Source organism: Molothrus ater, chromosome 7 (genome assembly GCF_012460135.2).
Source record: "Molothrus ater isolate BHLD 08-10-18 breed brown headed cowbird chromosome 7, BPBGC_Mater_1.1, whole genome shotgun sequence".
NCBI lineage: Eukaryota > Metazoa > Chordata > Aves > Passeriformes > Icteridae > Molothrus > Molothrus ater.
Genome location: NC_050484.2, coordinates 23,882,393 through 23,907,613, shown reverse-complemented (window position 1 = coordinate 23,907,613; position 25,221 = coordinate 23,882,393). Strand labels below are relative to the sequence as shown.

Below are 25,221 nucleotides of genomic sequence, written 5' to 3'. Positions count from 1 at the left end.
ACTGGACATGGCCATCATGGATCCCATGGACCTGGGGAAGTCAAAACACTCCTTCTTCTGCAAAGTGTATTAATGGTAGTGAGGTTTCACTGTCACACAGCTTTCCCAGCACTGTCATGCCATGCTTGGATCTCCTGGCCACAGGGCCATGACTCCAGCAAAACTGAAATTGAGCCCCTCAGAGATTGGTACCTCCACAGCCAGGGAAGAGCTCCCACCAGTGTGCACAGAGGAGCTGTTCCCAGTCTTTTATGAAGGTTTGGACTCTTCCATTTTGGGTCACTAACAAGCTGAAACAAGCTGGCCCATAACCTTCCAGGGCTGACTAAACAGAAAACCTTGTGTTTATTACAGCTCATTTCTCCTTGTTCAAAGGCAGCTGTGCCTCAGAGCTTCCTCAGCCCCTGGTGGGCCAGGACCACCCTCCAAGTGCAGTGAGAGCCCTTCTCCTTCCCTGCTTCCTCCACCCCACCTGGCAGAGCCAGGGGAGCAGCAGATCCCACCTGGGCAGGTCATCATGCTGTGCCCCAAGCTCTCTGCAGCCAGTAACACCCAGCCAGAGTCAGCAGGAGCCCTGCGAGGTGGGACATGGATCCAGCGTGCTGGCACCTCAGGGAGTCCCCACAGCTGCTGCTCCACCAGGTGGGTGATCCTGGGGCACAGTGTGGGGGGCTGGGGACAGAGGCAGCTCTTTCATTACTGCTGGGAGTGCCTGGTGTGGCAGCTGGCAGCATCCCTCCCCCAGGAAGCACTTAGATTTTGCAGGATGAGGCTGAGCTACATGGCAAGAAACCATTTCTAGGCTGTGACACTGCAGCATGTCCTGAGTTCATGTGACACAAGTATGCAGCAGTGATTCCTGTGGGCACAGGATGCCACAGGTTCCTCCTGGAAGCGGGAGCTGTCCATCTCACAGACATGGCATTTGTAGCTGCAGGAGGAGGAAGGCTTCATCCAGCAGGATGAATTGAGTTGACAGGTAGGACTGCCTGTCATGGGGCTTGTGGGGCTCATGGGAGCTGGGGGCAGGGTGTTGCAGAAGCATTTGGGGAGCTTTTATGGCTGCAAAGTAATGCATCTTCTCTGTGAAGTGCTGCCTCCATCCCAGGGCAGCCTGCTCAGCCATGTTCTCCACAACACACGGGCAGGGCCCTGTAGGGCTGAGCTGATAAGACCCAACATGAGGAAACACTGGCAAAATTAAGGAGCTGAGAAGAGCTGTCCAATAGAAAAGAAATTTCATTTTCTTCAGCACTTCCACGTGATTTGTTTGCAATGGGAAAATAACACCAGCTGTCCAGCAGAGATGTGACAGAGGAGCTGGGCTGACCCCTGCAGTTGCACACAGCCACACCATGGCCCTGGAGATGCCACAGTACTTCCATCTGTAAACATACAAACTACCAACCACAACTTTCTCCTCCTGCACTGCCCAGACCAGTATTCTTTTACCCCTTGACTCAAAACAGTGATAAAAACTACCCTAAAGGAAAACAAGAAATAGCAGTGAAAATAGGTAAAATGAAACCCAAAGAAATTCTTGCTCAGGCAGTAGATAAAAGCATAAACTGAAGTACTCCCATAAACTCAGCTGGCTGTGGACAGATAGAGCAAAATGGATGTTGTGCCCTAAAGGGCCCTTGTACTCCTGCGGTATTTAATTCACAGGGCATTATAAAGCAGAGGATTAAAGGGAAGTCTGTAGTTATGCAGGCAGCAATAAATGAGACTCTTCTTGGAAAAAGCAACTAAATAAATAGAGATGGGAGCTCCACCAAGAGAACACCCCCTTGCTTCTGAATCATGCCTCTCCAGCACCATTCCCCACTTGTGTGTCTATCCATAACTGTGCCAAAACAGGAGGGACAGGGCTTGGAGGCAGTACTCATATCCCCTCTTGCTCTCTCAAAGTTTCCCCTCCTTGCTTTGTAGCTAGGACTGGGTAGATCAGATTCTCTTGGAACCTTTTTTTCCCCTCTGAATTTAAAATGGATATAACAGCAACACCCCACATCTTGAAAAGGCTTTGTTCAAGAGGTGAAAGACATTCATTGTGTGCATGACAGATACTGCAAGGTCTTTAAAAGAAGGGAGTAAGTAATCATTTCAAGCTAGGCTAAATAGAGCACTGGTCTCTAGGTGATTTTATGGGTCTTTTCCACCTTCAGATTTCCAGACATTCCCTACAGAAGTCCATGGAGTTGAATACTTGTGATGAAGAGAGAAAAAGCACGCGACTTCCACTTCATTCTGTTTGCAGGATGGAAACCATTCCTCCAGGTCTGGATCCTGAACCTTCCTATGCCATAGCTAATGCTACTCTGACCAAAGCACTGCATGGGCAGTCATGCTGATCCCCAGACATTCCAGGGACACTCCTTTAGAAGGACAACACCACTGTGCTGTGCAGGATTTGGGAATCTGCCTTCACACCTGCTTGGAGACCTGAAAAAGTCACATTGTTCCCCAAAATGGAAGAACACACGTGTATTTGCAGACAGGTTAAAATGTTTCATTTGGAATTCATTTGGAATTGAATTTTTAAAAAATGTTGTATTCTAAATTCTGACACTGAATTTAAAACACTCAGCATGAGCAGTCATCTCTAAATGTTAAATCAAAATGCTTTGTTCAAGAATGATCAAAACATGACATTTGCTTATTGAAAGTAGAACTAATGCCTCCCTCTCTGCTTTTATTAGCAAATGAAATTCTGTAAGGAAAAATGAGAATAGTTTCACAATTTTTTCATTTTCCAAGGGATGCAGGTCCTGTCTGAGCCCAAATCCTCCAGACTATTCCAGTCACCTCAGTGCTTTTTCACTAAGAGAAATACAAACTAATTAGGAGAGACACAAAGGTGAGTACAGATCACCCTTGCCATCCCCCAGGGTAACCTAGGGCACATGGGCTAAACTAAGGGACCTGAGATGCCTGTGATGTCACACGTTGGCATGTGCATGGTGATTGCCTCTACTGCCTCACTGGAGTGAGATGTGGGCATCTTTCCCCTCCAACATGCAGGAAGGCATCCCAAGGATGTGAGGCAGAAGGTGATCATGCTGGAATTACCCAGCCTTTTGTTGGGATAAACAGGTTCCTGGGACACACCATGGTGCAGCCTGTCCTGTGCTGCTTTGTCCTTCACAGCCATGGCAAAAAAAAAAAATTTTTCATTGCAAACCCAGGATTTCTGTGAGATCTCCAAAAGCCTTTCACCTTGGGTGCTGCAGCCTCTCTCTGCTCCCTGATGATGTCCCCACAGGTCTCACCCCACCTTCTCCCCTGCAAAGGTCTTCACCTCTCCCACAGAGGCCCTATTCAAAATTAACAAAGGGTGGTAGAAGCCAAAAGGACCAGGGTCTGTTATTTCTGATCTGTTACTAGCTAGGATCTCTAGGAAGGCAAAACATGTTCCTTTCTTCTCTGCACATACAAGGGTCTTCCACCAGAGCTGAAGGCCTTTGTGGCTACAATATCCAGATGAGTGAATGCTGACAGAGGCTGAGGGGCAGGAAAGGGTTTACTTATGCCTATGGGATCTGCCAGTGCTGAGCTCACAGGTATGACAACAGTGAATGGAGCTGACCGTGGCTAAACCTGCAGCAAAGGTTTAGAGAGCCTTGCAGAACACAGAAAGGCTCTTCATGTGGCTGTGGCTGAGCAGAGTGAATTGTCCTACCTGGCATAGTATGGATATTGTGGAATCAACTCTGCCATGGGGCAGAGGGGCTCAGGCTGTGGCTGTCGTTCATGGGTCTTGGTACAGGAACAAAAGCACTGCTTCAGGGAGTAGCTTTCAGGAAGAATTAAGTTTAGCAACTTAGCCCATAGGCTTGTTTGCAATATTCTTCATTACAGCCTGTTGTATCTGGGTTGAAAGATGGCTCTGCTGGTAGGTAGCCATCAATCAGTCTCTACAAGGTGATCCCAGAGCTTGATTCATGTGTCTTCATATTAATCTCTTCTTACCTCTGCTTCTGGCTCCCCACTGAGCTGGGGAAAGCAGCCTCATCCACTATACATGGGGGGTGACCCCACCGTGGTCTCATCTGTGACCATGGAGTTGAATTCTCTTTCTACAGCCACAACAGCCTGCCATGGACCACAGCTTCCACCTCCAGGAGTAATGTGTCTGTGGGATGCAGGCTGTAGTAGGAGGAGTGATGGGACAGAAGGCAGTTGGAAAAACACAGCCTGGCACAGAACTGAGGACTTTTTTCATCCCTTACTAGACAGCACAATTTGTGCAGCTGGCATGGGAGATCCTACCAGCTGCCTACAAGGGAATTTCCTGCCACAGTGTAGAGGTTGTGACAGGCAGGTGAGTGCTCCTGCCTCTGCCCACGTACGGAAACTTAACCCAGGGACACCAGGCATGTGATTTTGTCAAGGACTTTAGTGACAGTAAGGCACCATTCTGATTGTACACAAGATGCAGTTCATAAGGTAAAATAATTTCTTTTCTCCCTCAAAAGAAGTTAATTATGTTGCCCTCATTAAACGCCAAGCACACTGATCCACTGGAGCAGAGAGCACCATATGGTTATTCACGATAAATACATCTCTGGAGCCCTGCTGCAACAGTGGGGCCCTGCTGGAGATGGATGTGGGGAAGGAGTGTGGAGCTGAACGAACACATGTGAAAGCCTAGGTGCTGCTCAGGTTGTGCTGGAAGCCAAGTTCCTTCCCTGCAAAGAGGGAGAGCGTTCAGAGCCAGGTCCAAGGCTGTGTCTCTTTGCTCAGCAGCGACTGGAGCTGTGCTGGAGTCCTGTGGGCACATGGAGCCCTGCAGTCCTGCCCACTGCTGGAGCACGTAATGCACACGTGCCAGCTGCCCCTGTGCTCTCTTATGGAACAATCAATGCAACAGTGGATAAAAATAGGTCCCTTCTTTCAGGGGCAGAAGGGTGGCTAGTCTCGATTTTGCCGAGCATCCACTGTTTCTGGATAACAGCCAAGGAGTCAGAGGCCAGATCAGCTTTGCAGCATCGCTTCTCCTGATGCTGGCCTAGCTACAGGGCCCACAATGATTGCTCCCCAGGAGGGACCCTGCCCAGCTGGATCGAGAGCCCCACAACATGCCCTGTGGGGACTGTTCCTGTCTACTCAGCCTCTGTACAGCTGATAGATCAATGATGTGCTCAGTGGTTTTTAAAGCACGCACATTGTGGCTGAATGTGTCCGACCGGAGTTCATGGTGAAGAAAAGGTGACTTTGCTGCCTAGCTTTAACCCAACTGCCTGCTCTGAAGGTAGGACCTGGATCTGGCCACTCCTATTAGCTCCTGATAGCTCCAGTTTACATGCAAAATGGATAAGAAGTGCATGAAGAGCATGGCAAGCAGTGCATCAAGCTGAAAGGCTCAGAAGACTTCTGTATATTCTCACAGATCTCTTCCAGGTATGCCAAAGCCACACACATTTGCTGTGTGGGATGCTGTCAGGTCTCTCCTCCAAAGACATTTGCTGAACGTCTCTGCCTTGTGCTCTGCCTTTAGGGTGTCATTGAGCCAACATTTGGGTTTGGTGCTTCCTCAAAACTGATTCCCTACTGCAGTAGCAATTCTTCCAGCTTGGTACCCTGGGGGACTTGTGTAGACCTGAATGAAAACATCTGCTTTCCTTTTGAGAATGGGACTGATACAGATGAAGACCAAGACCCTGAAGACACTTCAATTCTCAGTTTCTTTTTATTTTGTTTTGACTTTGACTCCTAAATCCTTTGAATGCTGAAGGCCCAAGTGACCTGGCTGGATAACACCCCAAGGCTACCTCAGCCCAGCATTTCCTCTGGAAAGCAAAGCTCATTTAGAACAAAACCCCATTAGTCTTGGCAGGAAGCTTGAATTGTCACTGTTTCAAGGAAGCTCCATTAATTACTGTTCCCACTGCACTAAGAAAGATCAAATGCTGTGGATCGGTTTTAATTGGCTATTGATTTCTTATGTTATTACCTATGGTTGTGCTGAGATGCTGTCAGACATACTGGATGCTTTTGATTATTCTTTCTGGCAGCTGGGATTAAAAACAGCAGGCAGACATTTCCTGATCTGTAATGGATTGCCATGGTGTGCCAATAAGACTCGTTGGCTGGATGAACGGTCCTGCTCTGCCCATCCTGTGCTGCTGAGGTGCAGTGCCATTTTGAAGGCAAATACCATCAGGGGCCAGCCAGGGAAAGAGCGGGAAAAACTTCAGAAAACACGAGGATTTAGTGCTTGAAGAAGTGCCCTGCTGTCAGCACCAAGGCAGGGTAAGCCAGGGAGGAGGGACTTGGGCACAGACAAAGCAGAAGTGCCCATCAGTCAGTGATCCAAGGAGAGGCAGATCAGATTACTTTTGCATTGCTGAGGATAACTCCCCAGCATGCCAGCCTCAGGGATACCCCGTGTGATCCCAAGCAGGCCAGCACACACAAACCATATCACCACAGCCCTGTGCACACAGCCTGCTAATGGCCCTCCTGGGACATGCTTCTCCCTCAGAGCCCATCTGGGGATGCCTGAGCCTACTCTGTGACATGCTCTCATTAGCTGGCAGAGTTCCTCCCTGTTTAACAGGAGATGCTTTCCTGTCCTCCTGACCCCAAATGACACCTTATTCTACAAATGTCGACTTCCCCTAATTGCACCTTGACAGAGAGAGAGGCAAACCCCTCCTTTCCTCTCCAAGGACTGTCATTTAATTAACAGGCAGGTATCTCTCAGGATTTAGAGGCCAGCTCTAAGCTGCTACTCTCTCTGCTCAGTAACTGAGGCCTGTGAAGGCTCATTCCATTTATCTGTGCATTTCGATAACCGCATTTTTGCTAATCTTGCTATGCAAGAGATTTACCTCTTGGATTTACCTCTCATGGACCATGGTGAGAGCAGTTAATCAAATGAACAGTCCCCATCTCACTTCTCATTCCCTTCCTGGTTCCTGATCTCAGATGTCTGTGTTGTAGATGACTCCATAGCAGAGCTGTACCTATGCTGGCACCATCACCAGTTTCTAGTTTAATCCAACTCTCATATCTGTCCTACAGACATGGCCAGAGATAGCACAGATGAAAGAGAGATCAGAATCAAAGACATCGAGGCTGGCTGGATATCAAGAAGCATTTAATTTGTTCCTCCTTCACAAACTGGGATCATCTCTCTGCAACCTGTTCTTGACATATGTTTTCTAAGAGGTTCTTAAATAAAATCCAGTACTGGAGATTCCCACAAATCCCAAGCAATCTTTTCCAGTGCTTCTTGCCCTCCTGTTAGATGTCTGAGAGCAAGAGGGAGAACAGTGTTGAAAGCCCATTTTGCACATCTTGCCCAGAAGGACAGAGATTCTGGTGCTTGGGGCCATACCACCTGTCCCACTGATCATGAGGAGCAAACTGGTTTTACTTTGGTTGTGGTTTTTGTTTTCATCATGGGTGAAGAGGTAGATAATGGTTCCTGTCCCTCCCAACTGTTTTTGTGGGGCATGCTAGACCTAGAAAAGTCCACAGAAAACTAGTATATTACTGAAGGTTTAGTGACTGAGGGTAAAATCCAGACCCCTGGATTTTGTTCCATGGATTAATGGTCTCTGAGTAAACAGACATATTTTGAGAGTTCAGCTTGGAGATGATCTGACCATTTCAGAACAAATGAGGATAACAACAACCAAATGATCTGTGCTGAGGGAGCTGTATGTGCAAGGAAGCACTCATGCCCTCACCTTTGACTCCACACTGGAAAAGATCAGTGCTGCCATGGGATTACCCATGCAAATTGCCACAGATATCTCTATCTTGGCAAATTGCTACCTAAATCCCTAACTGACCAGGTAGAGAGGAGATCACACAAAACAGCTGGGCAGTTGCTGACTGCCTGTCTGATTTTATTCACACCTCTGCAGAGTTGGTGACTCTCCAGCTTTGAGACTCCACAGTGCCAGAGGAAGTGTCCTGCTGAGCATCTCCAGTGACAGGGTGTATAAACCTGCCTCCAGGACAAGAATCACTGGCTACCCAATGGATGTGAGACACCCAAGTATAACAGAAGTGCAAACTGGCAGGAACTACAGAGGAGCTCTATTTCAGCACACCTGCTCTTCAGTAAGAGAGGTCTTTCAAACCTCTGCTCCTCTGATAGCGAAAGAAAAACTTGGGGGTCAAGCTGGAAGAAGAAACAACTGGAATTGATGCAATTACTGTAGGACCTATGGTGTCACATTCTGCTAGCTAAGGCTGCCCAGCCTGTTACAAAAAAATGTACAGACAGCATCTTACATTAGCTGGAAAAAAAACAACTGTGGTAGAACTGAGTGCACCTAATGTCCTGCCCTTTCCCCATGACTGAGCATTTCTTAGCTCCTAAATCTTTCCTACCCACCCACAGGCTAGGTAACAAAAGAGGAAAAAGGCTCTACTGCAGAGGAGGAGACACTGAATTGCACAGACAACACTCCAGTATTTCAAGATCCATTGCCACTGTAATTATCAATGAGAGGTTTTATCCTAAACTTGCAGAAGTTGAACTAAAACCCAGGGATGAATAACAAGAGGCTTGGGGCCATGCTGGCAGTCAGAAGCAGAACTTTCCATCTCCAGAGCTGCCTTTGACTATTTGTCAAAAGACCCTGCATGAGGCAGTAAGGTTTGGAAGAAGGATAAAGAGAGGGAGAAAAGCTCTCCCTCTCCACAGTGAGGAACTCACTGCAAGCCTTCTAGGGAGACACTGCTGCATCCATCACAAAGTTATAATGAATGAGGAATTCACCTCAGTTGCAGCGTTCATAGAATGGGTTGGGTTGGAAGGGACCTTAAAGATCATCTTGTTCCAAGCTGCCTTGGGCAAGGACACTTTCTATTACTCCAGGTTGCTCAGAGCCCCATCCAGTGTGGCCTTGAACACTTCCAGGGATTGGACACCCACAACTCCTCTGGGCAACCTGCTCCAGTGCATCACCACCCTCACAGTAAAGTATTTCTTGCTAATATCTAACCCTACTCTCTTTCAAACTGAAGCCATGACCCATGTTCCATCACTACATGCCCTTGCCCTAAGTCCCTCTCCAGCTCTCTTGTAGGCTCCTTGACATACTGGAAAGCTGTATCCCCAGACCCTCCTCTTCTCCAGGCAGAACAACCCCAACACTCTGAGCTTGTGTTCATAGGAAAGAATTCCCTGTGATCAGTCCCTTCCCCTGGCCTGACCTGGCCTTGCCCCTCAGTGGGACAGAGCAGCCTTTTGGCCAGTGCTAGTGCATGCCCTGAAATCTGCAGGGCTGAGGAGAAGTCACTCAGAAAAGAGGGACGACCACATCAACAGCCAGGGAGCTGTGACTCCTGGAGATCTCATTTGTCACTGAGTTTGAACTGGGCAGAAGAGGAGGAGGAGGGGAGGAAAGTGAACACACACTCTCAGCTAGTACTGCTCAGAGTTTATTTTCTCTCCACTGCTGAGCTGGGAGCAGCAGCAGCAGCATCCACAGCTGGGATTTCAAAGAGCAAAAATGCACTATACAATCAAGTTTTACACTGCAGGGTGGCAGGGGCAGAGGGCTGGCAGCATCACATATGAGCTTTTCTACAGGAATGGAGACAGAGCTCACGTGCCCACCCTCTCCCTGACGAGCATGGGTGGGCTGCCTGGCAGCACAGGCAGACGTGCTGCACACAGCCCAAGTGGAGCAGCTCTGGGCAAGAGAACCCACGTACAGACATGTTAACTCACTGCATCTGTAATGCTTCCCACTGCCTTTTGAGTTTGTGGGAAAGCCAGCATGCCTGGCACCCCAGGACTGCCAGCTGTGCAGGGAGGAACATGAGACAAGGGGATGCCCCAAGTCACGACTCTGAAATGTTCCTGGGAATGGGATGTAAGCTCCCAGCTTAGGGCATTATGCTTTATGGTGATGCAAATAAACTTATTTTTCCCTCAGAGAAGGTGGAAAAGAGAAATAGAGGCCAAATCCTTAGGAAAAAAATCAACAAAAACAAACAAACAAAAGAACCTAAAATCTGATCTGTCTGCCCAGTTCCCCTTCAGTTCAAGGTTGGCATGGTTTGTTCTCTGCTATGTGGGAAGATTTGCCTCCTATTAACAGATGAGCTAATCAGTTCCCCTCAGTTCTTGAAGCTTAATCAAAGCCAGTTAATCATGTTACTGATGTCTGCCCAGCTCAGAGCTCTCCACTTCTGTCCCCTGCCAACAAAGCAACATATGTGCACAGGACACATGCATAGGGAAAATTTTTTTTCCACTTTCAATTTCTCCAGCAAGAGAACATAGCCTATTGTGCCTATTGTGCCAACGCATGGGTGCTGCCCATCTCTCTTTAACACGCTTTCTTCCTGGGGAAATGTGGTAGCTCCAACCAGCATCACATGAAGGAGCAGGATGATCTTCTGCTCACATCTCATGCTAGCTCACATCTCATGCTAGCACAGTGGTGGCAACAGTGGGAGGAATTGGTCTTGGCAGGCCCAAGTCCTGTGCTGGAAGGCTGCTGAGGCCAAGAGCATTTGAACCTGGACACCAGGCTGTGCAGTCCAGAATTCTGTCCCTGCCACTGGGTCTGTTTTACTTCTGCACCCAAATTCCACCAGTTGCAGCTCTGTCCTGCTTCTCCTGAGGGCTGGAATGGGGGCTGTTCTATCCTCTGGAATGGCTCTATCCACACATACACATACCTACCAAGTCAAGAAGACTGCCTTTTCCCACTGAGCTTGGGAGGGCTTCTTCTAACTTCATAACAGTGATGCCAGGACCCAGACATGAAGAGATCTTTGGCTCTCTTTTTGCTTCCTGTCAGGGTCACTTGAACTGACAAGTTATCTTGTGGCCTGTGCTTGGGTGGACACTGCTCAGGGGCATTTGGAGGTGGCTGGTGCTCACCAGAGTGTTTCAGGAACTGCTGCAGGTATTGGCAGCTATGTCCCTCCATCCTGCAGACCTGCACTGGTCCCAGGGAGACTCTACTGGGGTCAGGGTGACAGCAGCTGCTGTACTCTGCAGGCTTGTGCAGTGTGAGTGAGGCAGCTGCATCCTCAAAGAGCTGCTCTGTACCAGCAACCTGACAAGGACCCCAGGCTGGCCTGTGACCTGGTTTGGACTTGCAGCTCCAAGGTGGGCCAAAGAAGGGGAAGCCACTCCTGCCTGGCAGAGAGACTGGGCTGGAGAGCCAAGGAGCTGCGTGTGGAGAGACCCTGCCATGCCCAGTGTCAGGCAGTCCCTAAATTAGCTATTCCAGGAGGAAAGGAGTTTCTCTAAAGCCTTACACTCCCCAGCCTCCCCCAGACTTCCCCACCCACTTCTTGCTCTGAAGAGACATCTGCTTCTCTCTGGCGTTTTTGCGGGTCCCTCTGCCACCCCAGCCAAGGAAACACTCTGGCGCTGCCCAGACGAGCTGAGAGAACAGTGAAAAAATGGGCCAAAAAAGCAAAGAGGAGGAAAAGCTGTGGGACTCAATCCAAGCCAAACTGTATGGGCTGGCTCTCCAGGCCATGTCCCACTGCTCTCCAGGGGTGAGTGAGCTGTGGCCGCGGTGTGAGGTACGGTCACCCACCTATACAGACAATGTCCATGAAGCCGTACATTCCATAGCAGATCTGGAAGAGCAGGTCCTGGCGCTGCCACTTGGCTGAAGGACTGAAGGTCGACCAGATGAGCCACGAGATACTGGCGATGAGGAAGAGGGAACCCAGGATGGCTGCTGCTATCTGAACCTTCTCAATGACCGTCAGAGAGATGGCCTGCCACTGTACAGGGAGGGCACAAGAGGAAGGCAGGGAGGGAGGGAGGGAGGACAAAAGAGAAGAGTTAGTTACTTGGAGCACATCACTGTTTTACACCATTGTGGTGGCTTTGGAGATCTCAAAGAGCACCTCTGGGCATAGGTGCTTTTACCCCATCCACATCTGAGATGGAGCGTGGCAGTTGTTCAATAGTGCATTGCCTTGGGTTTCTTGACAACACTGCCAAAGAGGCAATTGAAAGGTGTCCTGCTTCTAACCAGGAAAGCACAGTGACCTGAGTGAGGCAGGATGGATGAAGGCAAGACACCAAAAATGACAGTAGATCTGTGATGGCCATCACAAACCATAAAGCTCAGTTGCTCCCTCAAATAGAAGCCAGGCAACATCCTCATCCAGGGCATTCCAGTACCAAAAGAGTAAGTATCTCAGAGAACCAAGCTTTCTTTTGAAGGACTCATATGAGCTGGCTCTGTGCCACTTTGTGAGATCTGACATGATCACAGCCCTAGGTAGAATCTCACAGTGGCAATGCACATCCCACAGAACATGCTACAAACAACACAAGTTGTGGTCAGGACACCCTGCCTTTAGATGATGACATATTCAGGCTGTGTTCCAAGGTAAACGTCAATGCTTCTTCCTCAGAAAAAGAAAAAAATAGAAATAACTCCTCCAAATCCATTCACTTTGTCAAAGAGCTTTGTATAAGCTACGTTATAAATATCCTAAACCCAGACTCCTCTCTGTCATCCAGCATAAAACCTCCCCACTCAGATTTACACTGCTGAGAAAACTGTCCTATAAAACCAAGAGCAGAAATTGGAGTCTTTAACAAGACTTGGGGACATGGTCCATAGCATCTTCTGCAAATCAAAAATCACATGTGTAAACAGGCTGAGGAGAGACAGTCTCTCCTGGCATTGAAGTATATAGGCCACCTCTAGCTGTGAGATACATGCCCTTGAAATCACAGTGGGACTGGCAGGAGGATAAACAAGGATGGACTTCAACCTCCTGCAGGTACAGAGGATTCAGAGGAGTTGAAAATCTTTAGCCTAGATTCAGCCCAAATTCAGTCCCCCTGTGAAGTGACAGTCTGGTGAGATCTCAGTGCCCTGCATGTTGGTCAAACACATCCTAGGACAGCGGGATCACCCATCAAGCCTTGTTCCATCCTTCTGCAGTGCAAGAAGGGAGTTCAAGTACGGGATACCTCTTTAATGCTCAGGCCAGCCAGGAGTTAGCAATGTTTTTTGCAAGGACTTTTGAACCCTGACTGAAGGGTGAGAAGCACAAGAAGTGACTTGTGCTGGTACAGGCACACATGGCACTGCTACCAGGCCAATGACCAAACCCCTGAACTGAATGCACTTCCCTGAAAAGGGCTGCTTTTGGAGAGGGACAAACGAGAGCTTCAGCCAGAGGCTGAGGTCTGTGGGTGGCAGCTGAAGGAGATTCCTCTGCCTCTGCCAGCCTTGCTCCTTGGCTTACATCCTGCATGGGCAGACAGCTCTAAAATTGTCTACCATAGATGTGCAGCACCAGTGAGGTGGGCAGTACCAGCTTATTTGGTAGTTGGCCCCAGAAATGGCCACTGAGCTGCTGTACCTAGAGAAAGAGCTTGTTCTCCCCTGAAGCAGGACTGGGCTCAGCTAAACCCAGTCTCTTCCCTGGGCTCAGCTATTCCAGTCCCCTTCCTCCTATCTGCCCCAGCCAAAGGCAAAAACACTTAGCACTGGGGACACTTAGTAAACATTTCACCAGCCCATTTCCATTCTGCCACAGCCTGACCTGCTCCATGCCTCCACCAAATCCACCTGGCCCCTCTGTGCCACTGAGAAGGTCACACAGTGAGCAGCCTGGAAGTCCCAATGCTGCAGGGGTGCTGGAGTCCACAGGAGAGGTGCAATGGTGCAACTCCTCTCCTGACATCAAGCGGAGCAAAGCCCACCCAGCACTCATCACAAATCTGGCTTCTGAGGGTGGGATAAGCAGCTCTGCCATCCTCCCACCAGCTCTCCAGCTTTGTTCTCAACAGCACCATAAGCCAATGAAGGGGAGGGAGCTTGGCTGTGTGCATGGGGTTGCATTTTTGCCCCTGCAGTTTTCCCCAGACCTCATCTCCCATTCCACTGGCTGTGGCTGACTCGGAGGGAATGAGAGTGCTGAGAGCACAGCCTGGGGCTGCGTGCGAAGGCTTCACTGCGGGCCCTGCACACTGACCCGCATGTGCCTGTGCCAGCCAAATCATTCTGCATCATTTCTCTCTCTTGAGGAGGTAATGGACTGGCTCCTCACCATCTGCCTGGCATACTGCAAGGCCTCTGCTAGCAACAGGTCCTTCCAAGGTAGCAATTAGCAGCAAAGGAACTGTTTTCTACAACTAGAAGCCATGTACAACCAACAGCATGGCTTTGCAGAGAAAGGGAGGCTTAGGTGTAGCACTAAATACACTGTCAAAGGGGATGGGGCTCAGAGAACAGAAGAGTTACACCTGAGTGCAAAACCTCAGACCCTGCTCCCCTTGGCTGGGAACAGGGAGGCTGAAACACTGGCAAGGACAGTGCCTGACACTGCTCAGCTGGCAGTGGCTGCTGGGAAGTTGACTGTGGTGATAATGAAGAGCCTGGAGTCTGTCAGCTGTGCCAGGGGGTAGGAGGCTCTCCCCCTGCATCTGGCACTAAGTGACAGTGACACACACAGCAGCAGTCCTGACTCTGTTCAGAAGGTGGCACTGGGGTGTGATTACTCTCTGGCAAGGAGGTAAATGGGTCAAAGCTGAACATTGGGGAAAACAGCCAGCATGCAGAAGAATTTAATAATTTCCAGTAAAAAAAAAAAAAAAAGAAGTAATAAATGTTGTATTTCTTCTCTGGCAACCCTGAGAACTGCAGTTTAGTGTCCCAGGTCTAGCTTGAGCCACTAATAACTAGAGTTATTATTTTTCATCTTTTAATTCTATTTTGCTACACATCTTAGTGTATGAGATAGAAGATGTTAGCATGAGATAGAAGATAGAGCCTCTTACCCCCATGAGTGCTCAGACAGAAAGGTCCAAGAGCTGTTCAGAGGTGGAATGTACTGATGAATTTCAGCTGCAGGAGCTGGGCTTGATGCGTCCCTGCGCTGGTAGCCTTAGGAGCTCACCTCAATCACAGCACCGTGTCTTTCAGATTTCGTAACAGCCCTTAGAAAATCACCCCTTTTCCCAAGCCCTCTCCATCCTCATTATGGCCAGCAGACCAGGGACTTGGCAGATGACCCTATCATCCTTGGGTCACCAGTAGAGCTGCTCAGCAACTCTGAAGTCCCTCTATTGGCACATCTGAAACCCCCAAAGCTCTTTGTCTGAATGCCTAGCAGCAGACACAGCCCCCTCCCTCCAAATCTCCACTCAAATGTTCAAGATCTAGCAAGATCACAGTAGGTCAAGCAATCCCACTTGTGGGGAGAGACTTAAAGCTGAGCCCTTCTTCCCCCAGCTGATAATGACTCGAGCTCCTGGTAGCCAGTGAGCTGCACTTAAATAAGTGCACCTTTAACAACTCAGCTCACCCAGGCTGTCGTCAGGGACATGACCTTTAGGCAGGTAGAAAGCTCTGCCAGTGCTGAACAGGGCAGAACTAAGGACTTGGTGGTACCAAAAAGCTTTAAAGGCTCCTGCAGGATAACAGGATTAGTTTTGTGAGCTTCAGACTCACAATGGCTTCAGAACATGTCCAAGCTGTTCTCTGTGATGGTCTGCCAGCCACACTGGAAAAGTGCTCCAACCCTCCAAACCATTCTAGAGAAACTGTCTGGAGCTGTGTGTCCTTGGCTACCACCCCCCTGGGCCAAGTGCTTTGGCACACCACCCATGTCTGCAGGTGCAGACCACTCTCTCTCAGACCAGTTTCCCCAGGTTTCCCCATTTTGCCCAAATCACAAAGCTCTGCAACCCAGATACCTCAGAAAGAGCTTCTTAGGAGCTCAGGTCTGACATTTGTGATGACTTTAGTCAGGGTCCAAGCTGGTACTGCTGCCTTTGAGTATGTCACTTGTTCTCCTGCACTGTTTCATAACCTGCAAGTTGTATTCGACACAAACCTGTTTCCCTGTTTGCTTCAGTGCTTCTGCTTAGAGGTTTGTAAGTGAAAACCTGCTCATATAACACAGATTAATAATGCCATTACTATACTATTTAATGCCTGATCTGTATTTCCCTGTCTTTGGCACTTGCAGTCTACAAAGGTTCCCAAGCAGCAGCACAAGCATATCCAAGGCAGATACTGCCTGCAGAAGATGTCTATGTCTTACTGCAGCAGCTTGCAAAGAAGTCTCATTTGCTGGAAGAGCCTTCCTGCACTCCCCTGAGAGCTCCTCCATGCCTGCCTCAGGCAGTTCAGTTTATTTTTATTGCTGTATCTGACATGTCCCCTTAATACACATCATTAACATCCTGAGCTGTGCTAGTCAGCAATTTAATTCTCAGACCCAGGGTCACAAGCAAGAGAGGTTTTTCCTAGAAGGTGGGAGAGGATCATTTGCAGCTTAGGTGTGGTTCTCCCCTTACTGCTGTCCCAAGACCCTGGCCATCAATTAACTTCTGGAGGATGTTTTTTTTTTATAAATTTGCCAAGCAAAATTAAGCTACTGCTTTGGCATAGCTTCTCTGCTGTACACTTACAGATGCTGTGGTTTATTCAGATACTAGAAATGCAGCAAGGAGGAGGGAGGGCCCAGTAGGGCCATGTAATGGAAACGTGCAGCGATGAAAACCCCCTCCTCCATGTGCCACAGCAACTGGTAAGACTCAGACTACAGCACCAGCATCCTGGAAAAATCCTGTTGTAACACACAGGCCCTGAAGTCTCTCTTGCAGTGACTACACCCATTGCTTGCAGGCTGCAGCTGAAGCTCAGCAGGGACCAGCAAAGTTCATGCTCAATAAAACTGATTCAGCAGGCTGGGACAACCAGGACACATCAGTAAACTCGCCTCAAGCTTTTTAGCTCAGCATCTCAGGCTAAAGCTCAAACACCCTGTGAGATCAGCTGTTCTTGCAGTTGTGAGTGTTCTGATGAAGAGGCCATCAGCTCCTAACAGATCATCACCATGGATAAAATGGAGCCAGAGGAGAACAGAGAGCAGATCCCAACCCCAGCACTGGATAACTGGGGATCTTTGGAGCAGAAACAGCCTGCAATGCAGGAAGAGTCGGAGATAAAAACTGTAAATCAGAGCTGAACTCATCAAGACTGCAGACAGTTGTTGGGAAGGTTGGTTCAAACAGATTTTCTCTTTGCTAAAATGAGAGCATCAGAGTGGATGTGGTTCAGGACTGACTATAAAGGAGGTGTATAGATTAAGTACACTTCAGAGGCCCATCAAGGCAGATACCTACTCCACTATGTATCAGCACCAGGGTGCAGGCAGTATGATCACGTGCTTCTAAACCCCTGTGCCTTCAGGGTCTTTTAAAAATCATGGGCTTAACAGAAGTATTACAGTGGCGGGAAGCATTTAAAGCCTCCAAGCCCGTGACTCCTGTCTTGGTGACTGGCAAACTGGAGAGCAGAATGGATTGGTGGATGGATGGATGGATGGATGGATGGATGGATGGATGGATGGATGGATGGATGGATGGATGGATGGATGGATGGATGGATGGATGAATGGATGGATGGATGGATGGATGGATGGATGGATGGATGGATGGATGGATGGATGGATGGATGGATGGATGGATGGATGGAAAAAAGCTCTGGATTTCTTGGTTGTTCACAGCTGATGGAAGATTTTTGCTCATTCACTGCCTGACTGCTGCTTGGCAGGACACCTGCTATGTTGCCCAACAACTTTATTCCCCAGTCTCAGCAGGTTAGCACTATTGCTGCTTGAAGACCTTTGCTCTTAAATGCCTGCAATCCAGGGAGTTGGGAGTGGGGTGAGTTAATTTACAGAGATTAATTCTGCCAGAACAGAAGACTAAAGGTCCCTCTCTAGTATGAAGCATTGTAATAGCCTGGAGGCTGGAAGGAGCCTGTGTTAATTATGCATGAACCCGGCTGTAACTTCTCTGCCCACACCATGAGTCTCTAGACACATTTGGCCCATGCTGTGCTTCTAAGCACTCCAAAAAATGTGCAGCAGATGTCAAAATGGGCAGAGAAACATGCAGGTCCCAGGGAACATGTGGGTGTTGGATGTGCTGCTCTGCTCAGACCAATTGGACATGCTTCAGGGAGCCAAGGGTCTGCCAGCTGCCTGGATCTGGCTTCTAGCAGTCTATCAGATACAGGGCACAGGAGAGAGGTAGGCCATGATCTTGGTTAGAATCTAGCCATGCTCAGAGCATCACCCAAATAGGTTATATTGGACAATGACATGAGGCTTGTGTGGTCCTTGCCTGTATTGTGGCTGGTCTGGAAAAAACAAATGACCTTGACTTCCTACAGCATTTCCCCTTTGAAAACTGTGCTTGAGAAATTCAAAGATTTCTTGTAAGAATCAAGCTGGGCCCAAGTTCCAGCAGACCCTGAGAAGAAAGGTCAGGGACTTTGAGATATACTTGTATGTTCAATTGGCCCGTGCTATCCACACATGGGGTGCAGACCAAGCAGAAATGATGCTCCGCCCACCTGCACATGCTGTCACTTGTTATGGGATACAGTGTTGGGGCATAGTAACTCCTGCGTCTTCTCTGCCTCCTTTTCCCAGTATCTTACCAGATGGTGAGAGCCACTGAGAAATGAGGCATTCACAGTAAGGGGTTCCAGGGGGCCCTGCGTACTGGTAGGAAGTGCTGGCCTGGTGTATCACCACTTCCCACAGGATTTTGCATATTAACGCCAGGGTAGCATCTGCTTCCCAGCAGTGCCTTTGTGCTGGCACCAGACAGGGCACCCAGGCACACAGCTGTAGCTCTACACACTGCATTTATTCCAGGCCAAGTGGTTTTTCACTCCAGTTGCTTCTTCCCATCCTCCAAATTTCCCAGTGCTTCTGTGAGAAGTGCTGTGAAGTCTAAGCCAGCAATGTGAAGGCTCCAAGCCCCAGATCTGCACAGTCCTTTGGGACCCTTGCTCCTGGAGCTGAGCTCTCTAACTCAGCTGTTTCTGCCACCCAGTGTTCATGGCAAAGGCCATCAGATCAGGCCACTCTCCCAGAGTGAGAGAAGCTTTGCATAGGCTCTGAAAGTTGTGTATGTGAGGTGGAAGCTTGTCTGTGAGCAGATCCAACAAATTTTAGTTGAGTGAGGAACAGGAAGAAAGTCACTGACCCATTGCCCTGAGCCACCTGAAAGTGCAGAGTGTTTTGAAGTCATTCATTAAAGGTGGTTCTGGGGACACAAAGGCTCACAAATTTGTACTCACAAACCTTCAGTGCTGCTCAGCATTGCATCCCCAATCTGAGATGCAGGAAGCATTAGGGCACTCATGGAGCAGCTTTCCAGAAATAAACAAAAGCTGCTTTGTCCACATCTCCCCTCCTGTGTTTCAATCTGCTCTGAGTTACTAGAGCCAAGAAATTAAAACATTCTGGGTCTGAGGCTTGGGATGAAACTACTGATGTGTCCAGCCCATGGCTCATGGAAAATTGAATCAGAAGCTCTAGGGACTCTCAGAGAGCAGGAAGTTTTTTCCTTCCCCTCAGCAAAGTTTCCCCATGATGTCCCCCTAATTTCAGTACTTCATTTAAGTCTGGAGTCCTAATAGGTTGTCCCTGTTTCCTCAATGTGGTAAGTGACCTCAGGCCCTAGAAAAAAACACACAGAGATCGCAGTCTGAAGGAGAGAGCAAGAGTTTGCATTCCTCCACTCCCCTGTACAACTGGGCACCATCACCAGCACTGCCCTTGCCTCCTGGGAGAGAGTGACCCACAGAGGGCCAGGCACTGGACAGACCAAAATCCCTACAGACGTGACCCTGGTCTCTAAACCACTGTAATGCCCCTCCAGTCCAGATGATGCTGATTAAGAAGAAGTGCCTGGATGTAATGTGCTTCCTTATGGCCGAGGCACTAATGATGCTCAGCAAAGGCATGCAGTAATTAATGCATCTTCAGGCATTGCCCCCACAATAAATCAATAGCTATTAAGGATAATTTATCCCATTTTTAATAGTCACACAGATTTCCCCATTCTGAATCCTGATTTAAAATCACCAGTCTGTACTGTGACTTATTCACTACAATGCTTTTCAGATAAGAACGTGAGTCCCTGGATGACTTTCACAGACACATCAAGATGTGCTTTACCTGTTGTGTGCACATCTGCAAAAGTCCATCAAGAATCAGGCTTGAAGAGACCAGAGCATCAGAGTCAACACCTCCCGTGCCGTGCCATGATTGTGTGAGAGCAGTGGAGTGAAAAAGGGGGTGAGATCAGAGAGGAGAGCGCTAAGAACCCTCCATCTGCCTCCACCATCCCTCACGCCAACACAGCGGAGTCTCAGCAGGAGGAGATCAGGATTAATGGCACAACTATAAACACATGGAGTCTCGACTGCTCAGTCACAGACTGTGTGTTCTGTTGCAGTAAATCCCACAATGGCACAGTCCTTGCCTGGCCCTGGAGGCAGGCACACCTGGGATCTCCTATGGATGAACACATTTGAATGGCTGTGAGGTGTTAAAGCACTATTGTGGAATTTTCAACAGGAGGCAAGTGAATACAGGAATTGCCAAGGAGAGAAAGAGCAGACTCCCAAGGGATGCTCCCAGAACCACTGAGCAGAACATGGGGCCTCTTTGGACCAGCCCTTGGCGATCCTTTCTAAGTGCCTCAGACATAGGAATCCCTGTGCACAGGGAAGGAAAACCCACACAGGTAAAATCCACTTGCTCCCAGAAACAAAAATTGAAACAAGAATAAATAGACTTTGAAATGTCTCTAGTACCTTTACCTGCAGAGGGTTCTTTGTGCTTATGGCAATGACGTGATACTTGTAGTAACACAGCTCACAGCTCCAGCAGCCTCTCTCGCTAATCCATTTGATCAGACATGGCTGGTGCGTGCACTTCACAGATCCATCGCATCGACACGGGCTCAGCAACTCCCCCTGAAACAGACAGACAGACAGACAGACAGACAGCATCAGCAAGGCTCCCCTCCTTCCACAGCACGGCACAGCACACGTGGCAGGCATGGCAGAAGCTCCCTTATCCACCATTTGAGCTTTCTTCCTTTTTTACCTGGTTTGGCTCAGGCAATCATGCTGCTTCCATCCCTTTTTTCCTCTAATAATGCTTGGCTGATGTGAATGAGATGTCAGGGATGTAATGGTCTCAAATACTGGGTTCTTACATGCCTTGTCACCACTGAAGGAAAAGCTGGATAAGCACAACTCTTACCACTCCAGAGGACCCACACTGACCCCAACCAGCTCTGTTGGCAACCAGACACCACCAGTTCATTGCTCAGGTTTTTGTCTCTGCTACCTATTTTAGAAAGTGAGGTTGGTGGTGGTGATAAGTTCTGAGACAGCCTCTGCTGCAGGCTGATGTCCTACTCAGACCCAGGGAGCTTCATCAAGCCCAGGCAAGGAAAATGTTCTCAAATTTCTCTCCCACACCATCCAACATCCCAGCCAGTCATACTGATGAACTACAGGGCTGGCTATTTGCACCCTAGAAGCAAGCAAGATGGAGAACAAATTGTGTTCTGCCCTGTGACTCAGACAGTTAGAGTGGTGGCCGAAACACTGAACTTCCTGGCTCGTCCCCTTGTTTCTGGTGCAGCTTTTAACAGGGTATCCATGAGCACCCCATATTATTCTGATCTATCGTCTGCTATCATCCTGTTCACCACGAGACTAAAATCCTCTGTGCACACAAGCTCAGAAGCCCTTTACAGTTGTTTGTAATTGCTTATTTAGGTTAGGAGAGAGCCATTACATTTTACTCCTCACTGTTTAGTGTTTAAAAGCCATATTATAGATTCCAGTTGTCTCTTTAGCTGTGCTCCAAGATTAAAAAGCTTTTAAAGGCAGAATATCTATGGGATAGTGAAGGTTGAATCATACTTTCAGCACTGGGGAGAAGATATTTGCTCTTACAGCCCAGATCAGCCTCATCACTAGCCTGCTGGAGCACCAGGATAACGGAGCCTGGCACTGGACACTGCTGGATATGGTAACTGCCTCAGGTTATGAACCAGATCCTGCTCTTGCTAACCCTGGTGGGAAACTGTCTCAGCTTCTAGGTCACTACATCAGGTCTCGGAACCTAAGGAACTGAGGACCACACTGGGCAAGAGTGATACTTCTTTTTACAAAACCTAATGCAAACATGTTGATAGTTTCATTTGTTTCAGCTAGATCACCTAAAAATGTCATCTTTGATGAAATTTTAGCAAAACTGTAAACAACTGTTTATGTTACAAACCCATCCTTGGCTATACTTGTTACTGGTTTTCATTATATATTGGAGGGGATACAAAGGGAGAGGGGGAGCAAGGAGAGTTGTAGGCTCCATGAACCTTTTTCACCTGGCAAGGGGTGACATGACAAACCAGAAGAAGGGAAGCAGGGAAGGATTATATGGGAGAAAGGTGCACGTGGGAATGAGCACTGACGTCTGGCACTCAAACTCCCCACGTGAGGTCCAATTTGAGGGGGCTCAGGTTTGGCTGTGCATGTTTGTGCCCTTGGCTTAGACTGGGGTGGGACATCACCAGAGTGATTAGGAGCCCAGAAGAGCAGGTACTGCCAGACAGGATGCAAAAGGGGAGGGACCAGAACTTGGCACAACTCCTCTGCTTCCCCACTCACCAAACCTCTTCCACACCAAGAGCCAGCCTGGTACAAGGACCACTGCTCTGTGCCTCTGGTCTGCCCTTCTCATGTCAGTCCCTGGTGCCTTATTTTGTCAACAGTTTTGTCCCTCAGCACACAAATGAGGCTCCAGCAGTAAGGAGGTCATGCAGAAACCTCCCAGATCTGCAGCATCCCTGCCTTTCCACCTCACTGCACAGCAGGGTCTCTTACAGGGCTCAAAATGGTGAGTGCAGGACCTGGGCTTTGTCTAACGAGCAGCTGGAGGCATCAATGATGAGGCATCAGGAATGGAGCAGGATGGAGCAGGAACTAAGAGCAACAACCTCCAGGCAAAGGCAGAGGGGAAAAGCTGCAGCTACAGCCTGGACTCACGTTGGCTTCTGGGACTCTGTAATAAATGAGTCTCTGATATCTGAGCTTCTCTCTTCAGAGCCAAGAGATGTTCACAGATGTCCGACAGCACCATGGGGACCCAGTCTCCCTCCCTAACTGTGATGCTCAAACACACAGTCCTGCCAGCTCCTACAACCTCAGGATTCAGCTGTGGAGATGAATCCCCCAGTAACTTGATTTTAGCAAATCTAGCAAAAACTCAATTTATCACATTTTCTCCAGCCGTCTGAAATATTACATCCTTGTATGTGGCACACAGCTATTTTTGCATACTGTGAAGCCCAATTCTATCCACAGCAGGCATTTGTAAAACACTGCCACATGCACACACATGCACATGCACTCCTGTACCAGCAGAAAAACAAACACCAGGGGCATATTAAAGGAATAAATCCTTTGTACAGCAAAGGAGAAGGAGTCTCATTGCTGGCTGTACAGAGAGCTCAGGAACAGACCATTGGCTGTGATACACAGGAAGGTTTTTCTATACAGAGTCCTCTGCTGCTAAAAGTTACAGGAACACAAAAATAATCACAAAGTGAGACAAAAATCACAACAATTAGAGATGGAAATTAAATCCCTAACATCCATTTTTGCAGGTATGTAGAAGACGGGTCTGCACAACATATTCTCCAGTGCTCAAACAATTCCCACCAAATCCCTTTGGGGACTGCTCTCCAAAAACCCTTTGAAGGGTTTCAAAGGTTTTTTTTATTTCCCTATTTCACAACATTTATTTTTGCAACTTCCCATTGTAGAGTTATATCCCATCACTGGGATGAGTCTAAGCAGCATTTTTCCTTTGTCAGTAACTAGTGGAGAAATGCTTCCCAGCTGCAAGCTTCCTCCTCAGTTTGCTCACTACCATCTTGTTCTTCTGAAACACTGAAGTGTGCTTTGGACTCAGGGCACCTGCCTTCTTTTTCTTTTTCTCTTTTTTTTTTGCTGTTATCCAAGTCTAAATTAGGAAAAAACAGAGTTAACAAAAAGGGAAAGGTGCTCTGGCTCAGCCCCAACCATTTCAAACATATGCATGAAATGCTCTTCCCTACTTCTGGAAAGAGTAATTTACTGATCAATTATATATATAATATTCTTCCCTATCTCTCAATATGATGGGAGCTTGTCTCAAGGAGCAGCAAGGGCAAGGCCAGGCTGAACTGGCTTTACCCTGAGGAGGACAATACTGCTGGAGATGCACCAGTAGTGCAGGTCTGCTCCAGCTCTGTCCTTTCTGTCTGAACTCCCAATCTGTCCCGTGCAATATGTCAAAGTGGTTAATGATTATCTGGCCCCTTCTATTTAAAGCCTACTGGCAGGAGTGCTGAGAAAGGATGGGAAAAAAAATTATTGCCAGTGCGTGCTTGTGGTGCTCGGTATATCCAGGGAGAAAATAACCACGTCAGGAGCAGCGTCAGCCCTGTTGAGTGGTGCTGGCAGAGTTCTGCCTGGCTTTTATCTGTCCTTTATCAGTGCTGGGAGCCCATCCGCAGCTGCAGCTGCTCACCCACCAGCAGGCAGACATGGGATGTGTTTCCCAGGCCTGTTCTTTTAACTGCAAATTAAGTACAGCAAATTTGCCCACCCAGTCTCCTTTAAACAGGGCAGGGCTGGGGATGATGGTGTCACTGGGCCAGGATGTGGTTGGTCTCCTGGGCTGGCCCAGCTGTGCTCACCGATGTCTGGTGCCTGGGCTGCTCCTGAGCACCAGCTCAGCTGGAAAGAGCCATGTTACCAACATCCTACTATCACAACCATTAAAGCAAACATTTTGAAAGCCAGTGCAAGCTGTACAGAAAATCAAGACAGCTGATGTTGATCTTAAGACCTGCAGTTTTTCCTTTACCTGTGCATTTTTCCAGCTCAGGCAGGCAAAGTAGCAAAAGCATCAGTCAGAGGAGCAGTGCCCTGGGCCAGAGCAGGTCAATGAGGAGACTCTGGAGGACTTGTCCCATCACAAGGGCTGCCATCTCTCTCTGGGAGTGTACATGCAGCTGCTGCTGCTGCTCACAGATCTGCACGCATGCATCTGACTGCTAGCATTTATCTGAGTTTGTCTTGTTTGCAAAACGAAGCCAGGGTCATTTAATTTCAGGTCTTCAGCTGTGTCTCCTAAACATACTTAAATCTTCCCATTGAGTTTAAATGCAATGGGAAGTTTTATTACAGCAAATAAATGCCAAATTATTTCTATATTAGGAACATAATTACAGACAAATTAAGTAAAATGGCAAAGAGAAGTCCATTGTTACACAGCTGGTAAACTTCAATAAACATGTACTAATGACCACTCTGTCTTCACACACTTAGAAGAGTTGCCCTTCCATCCTTTTGAACTAAACATGTT

At 48.3% G+C, this 25,221-nt stretch overlaps 1 protein-coding gene across 2 annotated transcripts in view; it reads right to left on the bottom strand.

The window, feature by feature from the left end:
- Positions 1 to 25,221, bottom strand: part of MARCHF4 (membrane associated ring-CH-type finger 4) — a 107,458-nt gene that overhangs the window by 15,324 nt on the left and 66,913 nt on the right. The window contains exons 2-3 of one of the 2 annotated variants that reach the window (XM_054515397.1): positions 20,604 to 20,765; positions 11,535 to 11,727 (exon numbers count right to left, since the gene is read on the bottom strand). In XM_054515397.1, coding sequence (XP_054371372.1) covers positions 11,535 to 11,727; positions 20,604 to 20,765 — 355 coding nt within the window. The remainder of the gene's footprint in view (positions 1 to 11,534; positions 11,728 to 20,603; positions 20,766 to 25,221) is intronic. The other variant, XM_036386563.2, reaches the window with a different exon arrangement.